The sequence below is a fragment of the Rhinoraja longicauda genome, chromosome 26 (genome assembly GCF_053455715.1).
Source record: "Rhinoraja longicauda isolate Sanriku21f chromosome 26, sRhiLon1.1, whole genome shotgun sequence".
Taxonomy (NCBI): domain Eukaryota; kingdom Metazoa; phylum Chordata; class Chondrichthyes; order Rajiformes; family Arhynchobatidae; genus Rhinoraja; species Rhinoraja longicauda.
Window position 1 is genome coordinate 24,400,655 of NC_135978.1, and position 10,124 is coordinate 24,410,778.

At 45.3% G+C, this 10,124-nt stretch overlaps 1 protein-coding gene across 4 annotated transcripts in view; it reads right to left on the reverse strand.

The window, feature by feature from the left end:
* Window positions 1–9,410, reverse strand: part of dhx40 (DEAH (Asp-Glu-Ala-His) box polypeptide 40) — a 34,025-nt gene extending 24,615 nt beyond the window's left edge. For all 4 annotated transcript variants that reach the window (XM_078422274.1, XM_078422275.1, XM_078422276.1 and 1 more), the window contains exons 1-5: window positions 9,142–9,410; window positions 5,288–5,433; window positions 4,038–4,157; window positions 2,611–2,844; window positions 1,829–1,895 (exon numbers count right to left, since the gene is read on the reverse strand). In XM_078422274.1, coding sequence (XP_078278400.1) covers window positions 1,829–1,895; window positions 2,611–2,844; window positions 4,038–4,157; window positions 5,288–5,433; window positions 9,142–9,319 — 745 coding nt within the window. In that variant the 5' untranslated portion in view covers window positions 9,320–9,410. The remainder of the gene's footprint in view (window positions 1–1,828; window positions 1,896–2,610; window positions 2,845–4,037; window positions 4,158–5,287; window positions 5,434–9,141) is intronic.
* Window positions 9,411–10,124: the final 714 nt, after the last annotated feature.

Sequence of the window (10,124 nt, forward strand, 5' to 3'; positions counted from 1 at the left end):
TCCAACGAACTGGCCTCCACTGCCTTCTGAGGCAGAGAATTCCACACCTTCACCACCCTCTGACTGAAAAAGTTCTTCCTCATCTCCGTTCTAAATGGCCTACCCCTTATTCTTAAACTGTGGCCCCTTGTTCTGGACTCCCCCAACATTGGGAACATGTTATCTGCCTCTAATGTGTCCAATCCCCTAATTATCTTATATGTTTCAATAAGATCCCCCCTCATCCTTCTAAATTCCAGTGTATACAAGCCCAATCGCTCCAGCCTTTCAACATACGACAGTCCCGCCATTCCGGGAATTAACCTAGTGAACCTACGCTGCACGCCCTCCATAGCAAGAATATCCTTCCTCAAATTTGGAGACCAAAACTGCACACAGTACTCCAGGTGCGGTCTCACCAGGGCCCGGTACAACTGTAGAAGGACCTCTTTGCTCCTATACTCAACTCCTCTTGTTACGAAGGCCAACATTCCATTGGCTTTCTTCACTGCCTGCTGTACCTGCATGCTTCCTTTCATTGACTGATGCACTAGGACACCCAGATCTCGTTGAACTCCCCCTCCTCCTAACTTGACACCATTCGGATAATAATCTGCCTTTCTATTCTTACTTCCAAAGTGAATAACCTCACACTTATCTACATTAAACTGCATCTGCCATGTATCCGCCCACTCACACAACCTGTCCAAGTCACCCTGCAGCCTTATTGCATCTTCCTCACAATTCACACAATTCACACTACCCCCCAACTTAGTATCATCTGCAAATTTGCAAATTATGTTTTTAACAGGACCATAATTTGACATTGTATCTAAAAGATGGCAACAGCAACACTCCCACAATAGTGGCATGTAAGGGACTTTTGGAGGCAAAGCAGATAGTTTAACTTGGCACGGAGAGTGTGGGCCTAAGGGCCTGTGCCTGTGTAGTACTACTGTTCTGTGTTTTATAAAATCACTTATATGTTTTCAGATTTCAAAAAGGCATCCTAAAATGTTGCTCTCGCAGCCATAAGATTTTACAGATGTGAAAAATAAATAAATAAAAATTGGATAACACTTTGAATAATTAAATTAGAACAAGAAAAAATGAAATTAAAACAAGCATCAGAACAAATTAAAATTTTGCAGCTTGGGATAAATATCACATCCTATACTAATTTCCAATATTGCCGCGACTCAATGCGTCTCGGAGTGCAAGACCCAAATAGTTTAGAATCCAGTTTAGGAGCCAGTTGATGCCTCAAGTCACTTTACAGCCAAAATGAAGAAATTTTGAAGCATTGTAGTTTTCCAGTGGAAGAAAACGTGTGCAGAGAGCAAGATTCCATAATCAGATGTAGAACATTGAACAGTACAGCAATGTTCGTTCCTATCTAAAAGCCTCTTAAATGCCACTATCGTTAACTTCACCACCACCCCTTTCCAGGCTCCCACTACTCTATATAAAAAAAATGTCCCACACATCTCCATTAAACTTTCCCCCTCTCACCTCATAGCTATGCCCTCTCGTGTTGAACATTTCTGCCCAAAAAAGGTTCTGTCCACCATATCTATGTCATATATTAATAAGTGACTTTAGTTAAAGAATTAATATTGCCCAGGTCTCTTCAACCTTGAACCTGCTAAAAATTCTGTCATGATACACGCAACTCAGCATCAAAGTGTTCAGAGGTGACCAGAACAAATATACATGAATTTGCAGTATGGGGCTACTTAACATAAAATGGCATTAAAAACTGGCAACTAAACATTCTGTCCACTTTGCCTTCAATATGTGGGAAAGAACAGCAGTGCCAGCCCCTTAATCAGCAGTGCCAGCCCCTTACCGGTCAAAAACACCAGGATGTCTCCCTCTGACTCATTCATGTGTACGTCCAAAGTGACACTAACAACCTGGGAGAGAGGAATAAGATATTACCTCAAACAAGCCAGTGCAGATCGGAAAGAATGATCTTGTATTTACCAAATGTTCAGCAGTAGGTGGCCACTCCCTACAATAAAGTCGAGCAATGAAGACAACCACTTACTGACGTAAATGGTCGGCTTCTCAGAGGACAAATGTCAGCAATAAAAAGGACTTGTTTCCCCCACGCCCCCACAGGGTTATTCTCATTCCACGGAGATTTGTTGAGACATAGTCAGACACATAATTTATACCAACCCAAAGGAGACATTAGGGCCAGTAATTGTAAGGCTGATCAGAGGTTTATTTTAAGAATCACCTGAGCCGAAAAAGGTTAGTAGATTGAGGAGAATTCCAGAGGTTGCAATTTGCCATAGATCGCAAACAACAAAGATGCAGCATTGGTAGTGGAGGATCAACTAGAGTTGGAGGGATAGAAGAATTTTCAATCATCTTCCAAGGGTTGGCATGAGACTTTTTTTAATGCAACCATAACGCTCAGATTGATTTAGAAAGTACCTCTCCTTTGATCTCCCACTAGAATACTAGTCTGGGTCAGCTACTCAAGCTGTGGAATGAATAGACACAAGAGTGCTACATGCTCAATCATGGCTCGCCCTTCTCTGACACAACAGCCCTGCTCAAATTGGGAACCTGCAGTTTAATGGGGCTTTGCTGTGCATCAGGGAGGGTAATTAACAACACCTCTTTAACTAATCCCATGCCAAGTTTATCCTTCGGTCCAATCAGGTCGCAGAATAGTTCCTTGACTGGATAAGTCCTGCCCGACACGTGGAAGACGGGGCAGCCATGGAGGAATTCTGAGAGTTTCTCTGTCTCCAGCGTGGCTGACATCACCACCACCTTCAAGGGAACCTCGCGCACAGGTGGCGTCGTGCTCTGTGCCGGCAGGGATTTGAGCAAGCCGAAGAGAATATCCTGTGGGGAGAAGGGACTTCATTAGAGGGAGAACCACACAAAACCCTGGCAGACACATTTGGACAGATGTATGGATAGGACATCTATCCATGTCCCAAATGCAGTCAAATGGGACCAGTCCAGAATGACAACTTGGTCAGTACCGACATTTACACAACATTTAAAACTACATTTAAAAGACATTTGGACACATGGAAAGTAAAGTTTTAGATAAATATGGGCCAGATGTGAGCAGGTGGGACTAGCGTAGATGGGACATCTTAGTTGGCATGGACAAGTTGGGCTGAAAGGCATGTTTCCGTGCTGTATGACTCTATGGCTGTAGCTTCCATACAGAGAGGAAGTTTGTATCACTGCTTGTGATCCAAAACTGGAGTTGATGACCTGGGAGGAACAGTTTCCCACTCATGAAGGATGCCTTACTGATATTGACTTCAATGGTAAGGTGTCTTTGAAAAGATGTAATGGGAAGAATTGTGCAGATAAAGAAGCACGAATGATATTCATTAGGGGCGACTGTTTCTCATGGTAGGAGGGTCAATTAAACAAAACAACCCAAATTTATGAGTTGCCACTGCTTCTGAGGGGTGTCAGAGGGAAATTAGAGGGGCTTTATACCAGTCTTAATCTGGGACTCCTGTTACTTAGCAAAAGATAGAGATGAGAGGTCATTTTTTAAAAACAAGCTACTGAGATTTGAAATGTATAGTCTGGAACCATACTCTGTGGCGGCTTTAAGAGAGTGTTGGCTAAAAACTCAAGGTGTAAAGTTGTTCGGCAGGGCAAGCAACTGTCTAATTTGATAGCTGTCCCAGAGACGCCAGCACAGGTACGATGAGCCAAATGGCTTTCTGCTGTGCAGTTTTATTCTAGAGGATGGCATTGTGGCACAGCTGGTAGAGCTGCAACCTCATACAGCCAGAGACCTGGGTTTGATCCTGATCTCGGGTGGTGTCTGTCTGCAATTTGCACATTCTCTCTGTGACAGTGTGTTTCCTCCAGATTTGTTTTGGTATAGCAAGTGGATAAGAAAGTAGGATAACATAAAATTAGTGTAAATGGGTGATCGATGGTTGGTGTGGACTCAGTAGGCCAAAGGGCCCATTTCCAGATAAATAAACAGGAAATTGAGCAGAGAAATAGCATTAACAAGGTCAGTCAGAATTCACAAGAATGCCAAAGTATTACTTAACAGTGCTGAGGCTTCTCTCATGGGCCTCATCCAGAACAACAACGCTGTACCGATTGAGACCTGGGTCATGCAGAATTTCTCGCAGCAAGCAGCCATCTGTCATGTACTTTATTGTAGTGTCCTGAGGAAAATGGAACCATTGTTATATTAAATTTATGGCTCAGGAGTCCTTTCAAGCCACCTGATGCATATTCCATGAAATCTGCTCCCACTCCACCAAGATATCCTTGTCTGAAGAAGGGTCTCGACCCGAAAAGTCACCCATTCCTTCTATCCCGAGACTCTGCCTGTCCCGCTGAGTTACTCCAACATTTTGTGTTTATCCTTCTCTTTGTTTTCCCTTCACAGGCTTATCTAATTTGGCAAGGATATCTGTTGTGACTTATTTCATAAGGACTAGGGAAAACATTTAGTCCCATAAAAGGGTTGGAGTAACTCAGTGGGTCAGGCAGCATCTGCGGAGGACATGATATGCAATGTTTCAGGTCGGGACCCTTCTTCATTTAGCCCCTTGATTCTCCAGGAGTTAAATATCAATTTTGTGGCATCACGAGTGGGGGGAGAAAGAAAAACATGTTTACTTCAGATTTTTTAACCTTAAGTAATAATATTTAGGGTAGATAAATTCAGAAGTTTATATGAGTCAGTTGCATAATTATGCCATTCAGCCCATCGAGTCTGCTCTGCCATTTGATCATGGTTGGTTTATTTTTCTCTCTCAACCCCATTCTCCTGCCATCTCCCCATAACCTACGACACCCTTACGAATCAAGAACGTATCAATCTGAACTTTAAAGATAGTCGATGACTTGGCCTCCACTGCCATCTGTGGCAATGAATTCCACAGATTCCACCCTCTGGCTAAAGAAATTCCACCTCCTCATCTGCATTCTAAAGATACGTCCTTTTATTCTGAAACCGTGTGCTCTGGTCCTAGACTCTCCTGCTACTGGAAACTATCTCTCTGCATCACATTTTGTCTGCTCCGGTAAGTGGGCAGAGTCGGAGAGATGCAGCCAAAATGACACGGAGAAAAACATAGTCAAAATGTCACAGGCAGGCAGGCAGACTTGCACATCAAGATAGACAAAGCAAGCGTTATAAATAATCAATCAGCTTTCAAGGCCAGGGCTGCACAGTCTTCAACCCAGGTCCAATTTCAGCCACCTTGTGACTGACTGCATCGGGCCTCCAATGTAAACATCCTTCACGTTGAACCACTGACACCATGACCGACTGGTGACCTCTCACCTCAGAGGTGCAGTCGTCGAAGCGCACCTGGTAACCCACTGTCCGCCCTGGGTTACAGCCCATCTCCTCGGCCACTCTCAGGGCCACCGAAATGGCAGCCACTCGCCGGGGCTGCGTCACCCCAATCACCCCACAGCGTCCTAGTCCTGCAAGAGGAAAGGGAAACTTAAAGCCCGCTCTTGACCTCTCCCCAGTCCAACAAACATTTAACCCCAATATATATAAATAACTTGAGCCTAAATGTAGATGGGTTGGTAAGTGTGTAGGAAGGAACGTCCAAAGACGTACAGGTATGTAGGTTAATTGGCTGGGTAAATGTAAAAATTGTCCCTAGTGGGTGTAGGATAGTGTTAATGTGCGGGGATCACTGGGCGGCACGGACTTGGAAGGCCGAAAAGGCCTGTTTCCGGCTGTATATATATGATATGATATGATATGATATGCTGGTTTAAACTGAAGATAGACACAAAAAGCTGGGTCTCGACCAGAAACGTCACCTATTCCTTATCTCCAAAGATGCTGTCTGACCCACTGAATTACTCCAGCTTTTTGTGCCCATCTTGGGTTGGTAAGTTTGCTGACAACACTAAAATTGGAGGAGTTGCAGACAGCGAGGAAGGCTGTCAGAAGATACAGAATATAGATCAGCTGCAGAAATGGGTGGAGAAACGGCAGATTCCAAGCAAGTGTAAGGTGTTGGATCTTGAGACATTAAATGTATGGAGAGAGTATACTGCTGGTGGCAAGACCCTTAACAGTACTGATGTGCAAAGGGATCTTGGAGTCCAAGTTAATCGCTCACTGAAGGTGGCAGGTTCATTGCTCACTGAAGGTGGTAGCATGAGTAGATAGGGCAGTAAAGCAGACGTTTAATACGCTTGCCTTCATTGTTAGAGGCATTGAGTATAAGAGTCAGGAAGTCATGATGCAACTCTAAGAGGCTGTGGTTAGGCCGCATTTGGAGTGCTCTGTGCAGTTCTTGTCTCCCCCCATTACAGGAAGGATGTGGAGGCTTTGGAGGATGTAGAGATTTCCCAGAATACTGCCTGAATTAGAGGGCTCCCGCTAACGTCAGATAAATTTGGATTGTTTTCTCTCTAATCTATAGAAATTGTTCCATAATCTATTGAATACTATTGACTTCACCCTTGCCCGATATGTCTCAGACCTAACTACCTCTGCAGCTTTCTGCTGAATAGTTTTCTGCTCAACATTATCCAAGATCGTGTAATGGTGTACAGGTATACCTCGCTTAATGCTGCCCTGCATAACGCTGCTTTGTTATAGAACTCTTTCAAATTGGAATCTTATTTCTCCACTCACGCCTTGGCTTAAATGAATGTCGAGCATGTAACAGGTAGCAGGGAGGTGCTTTTCAATGTGCTGCCGCGACAGAGACACAGTTGTCAGACGGAGCCGCTGTGTATCAGGGGCCGTGGCGACTGTGGCTGTGGGATGGCAGGCTCCTTCAGCTGGGTGAGGGCAGGTGATTTTCCCCGTGCAAGGGGCTGGATTTGCCCGCTCCTGAAGCTGGCGGAGTATTCTACCGGGTAAGTACGGGTGACTTTCCTGGACGATTTGCACACACAGGAGTGCAAGGAACAACATTTCCCAGCTCCTTGGGGTCTCCAGGCACCTACTGCCAGGTACAAGCAGCTCATTTACCCATTAAGGTTCAGGAGGGTATCGGTTCATGCTTCAGTGGGTTAATATTTTGCTGTTCGCCCGGTTAGATATATTGCTGGGCATATATTTAATGGGCATAGAGTCCGAAGAAGGGTCTCAACCCGAAATGTCACTCATCCCTTCTGTCTAGAGCTGCTGCCTGTCCCACTGAGTTACTCCAGCATTTTGTGTCTACCTATTGCTGGGCATAGGTGGGTTATGGTTTAGGAGTTCTCCAGTTAGGATTGGGTGATTCTTGTGTAGAATATAAGGTGCTGGAGTAACTCAGTGGGTCAGTTACATCGCTGGAGAGGGTTGTTGGATTTACACAGGGGAAATCAAAGATCTAGTTGGGAAATCCATTGGTTTTATATCTCTTTTTATACTGGGGTCATGAATGGAAGTTAAAAATAACTTATCAGGATCGCATCTCCATTTATGCCATGTGAAAATGGCCACGTAGAAAGCGTTCATTTAGCACTCCTTTTTTGTAGGAATGTATCTAAAGCACTAATTGAGGTAATACATGCTATGGATTAATACATGCACTAATACATGCTATGGATTGGAATGGCCACAGGGGATTCCTGCACATTCTGCATACTCCTTGGATGCGATCAGCTCTCAGTATCCTGGATGATCCCGAGTATTCAGACTGTTAGTCCCCAAGCATTTCTAGGAAGTTATTTTTGTCTTCTTTCATTAAGGCGTTATTAAAAGTAAGACTTTCATTAAAAGTATTTATTTAATTACTCTTTAATTTCTTTATTGCCCCATTTTTAATCTAATTAATCTGTCTTGACTTTTTTTTCAAATAAATATTTGAACAAATGTTTACAGTCTGCATTTGCTTTCCTTGCAATTTGCTGATGGTCTATTTTTACTGATCCCAACCCTCATGGTTGCTTCTTCTACTTTGGATCTAATACTATCCATAGTCAAGCGATATGGGGAAAAAGCAGAAACAGGGAACTGATTTTGGATGATCAGCCATGATCATATTGAATGGCTGTGCTGAATCGAAGGGCCAAATGGCCTACTCCTGCACCTATTTTCTATGATTTATTGCACAGTGTTTGGATCACTTATCCTTTTGTATTTTTGCACCAGAAAAGAAATACCTAATTTCTTTTCTAATATCAGTAACTACCAATCTATCATCTTGCCTTACAACAAAGCTGCTCACTTTTTCTTGGCAAGCTCATCGTAAGTACTCCCCTAACATTGGGATATAGGATCCTAGATTGGTCTCAAGCCCTAATGACCTTCAACAAGCACAACTTCTCAGAGAGATGTATAAAATCATGAAGGAAATAGATACGATAAATGCAGTCTTTTATCGTGGGTAGGAAACATCAAGAACCAGGAGGACAGGTTTAGGGTGAGAGGGGCAAGATTTAACAGGAACCTGAGCAGCAATTTCCCATTGAGGGTGGTGCTGATATGGAATGATCTGCCACAATAGGTAGTTAAGGTAGGTATAATAACAGCTTTTTAAAAATCCATAAATTGAAGTAAAGTGCCATTCACCTCCACACCACTGTCAACATTGGACTCTGTCTCTGGAACAATGCCCTATGCAGATTATATTCGGCAGTCTACATTGCTCTCTTCCCTCTACCTATTGAGTTTGATATGTGTATTTAGATATAGTATTATATGATTTGACTGAATAGCATGCAAAACAAAGCTTTTTGCTGTAACTCAGTACATGTGACAATAATAGACATAAACAGGTACATGGATTGGAAATGTTTAGAGGGAAATGGGCCAAACGATGGCAAATGGGAGCAGCTTCTTTGGTGGGGGGTGGACGAGTTGGGCCAAATGATGTCTTTGCTTGTTATATGACTCCTAAGTGAAATCTCATCAGTACCCTGCTTGTGGTATCTTGCTGTACTCTATTGGCCTAAGGCTGGGACGTCTGTGGCCACACGGCAGATGCAGGAAGCTGAAGCCAAATCAAAGCATTGGAGGAGCTGTCCCGCTGAGTTACTCCAGTATTTTGTGTCTATCTTCTGTGGAAACAGTTCCATCCTACACACTGGAGGAGCTCAGCATGTGTGGGAGCAGAGGGGTGGTCGGGACCCCACGGGCATGGTCTCCCGGGGGGGGGGGTGGTCGGGGCCCTGAGGGCGGCGATGGCGGGGGGGGGGGGCTCCCAGAGGACTGGTCGGGGACGGCCTCACCTGCGCGGTGCAGATACTGCGGGAGCTGAGTGCTTTTCCCGCTGCCCGTCTCTCCGCTCACGATGAGGAACGGGTGGTCCTTGACTGCCTGGACCAGCTGCTCCCTGTGCCGCCAGATGGGCAGCGACTCAGGCCGTGACCCGGTTGGTCCCTCTGCTCCCCTGCGCTCTCGGGGCATCCTCCCCCGGCTTAGGCCGGGCCCCGTCTCCTGTTCTCCAGCCTACGGGTCGCCGAGAGCCGAAGTCGGTTCCCCAGGCCCGCTGCGTCAAGCCGCGGGACGTCAGCACGCCGCGCCCGGTGACGTAAACGCGTCGTGATCCGTGGCGCCACCCAGAGCCGCGGGAGTTTCCCTGGGGAACGGGGAACGCTGCGCTGCGGATTCTGCTCCCCTGCGCCCTCTCCTGCCTTGCGGCGGAACAGCAGTCTCAGCCATCACTGTAGAAACCAACTCCTGGCATTGATAGACACAAAATGCTGGAGTCACTCAACGGGATAGAAGGAATGTGTGACGGTTCGGGTCGAGACCCTACTAAAGGAGCACAGAAACAAGCCATCCTGTGCAACACATACATTGTGACCATCTCCGCTAAAAAGGGTCTCGACCCAAAACGTCACCCATTCCTTCTCTCCAGAGATGCTGCCTGTCCCGCTGAGTTACTGCAGTATTTTGTGTCGACGCTGAATTGAGTATTGAGTCTAAAGAAAGGTCCTGACCCAAACCCTCACTTATCTATGTTCTGACCTATGGTAGGGTACTGACATGGATAGAAAATTGGTTGACAGACAGAAAGCAAAGAGTGGGGATAAATGGGTCCCTTTCGGAATGGCAGGCAGTGACCAGTGGGGTACCGCAAGGTTCGGTGCTGGGACCCCAGCTATTTACGATATACATTAATGACTTAGATGAAGGGATTAAAAGTACCATTAGCAAATTTGCAGATGATACTAAGTTGGGGGGTAGTGTGAATTGTGAGGAAGATGCA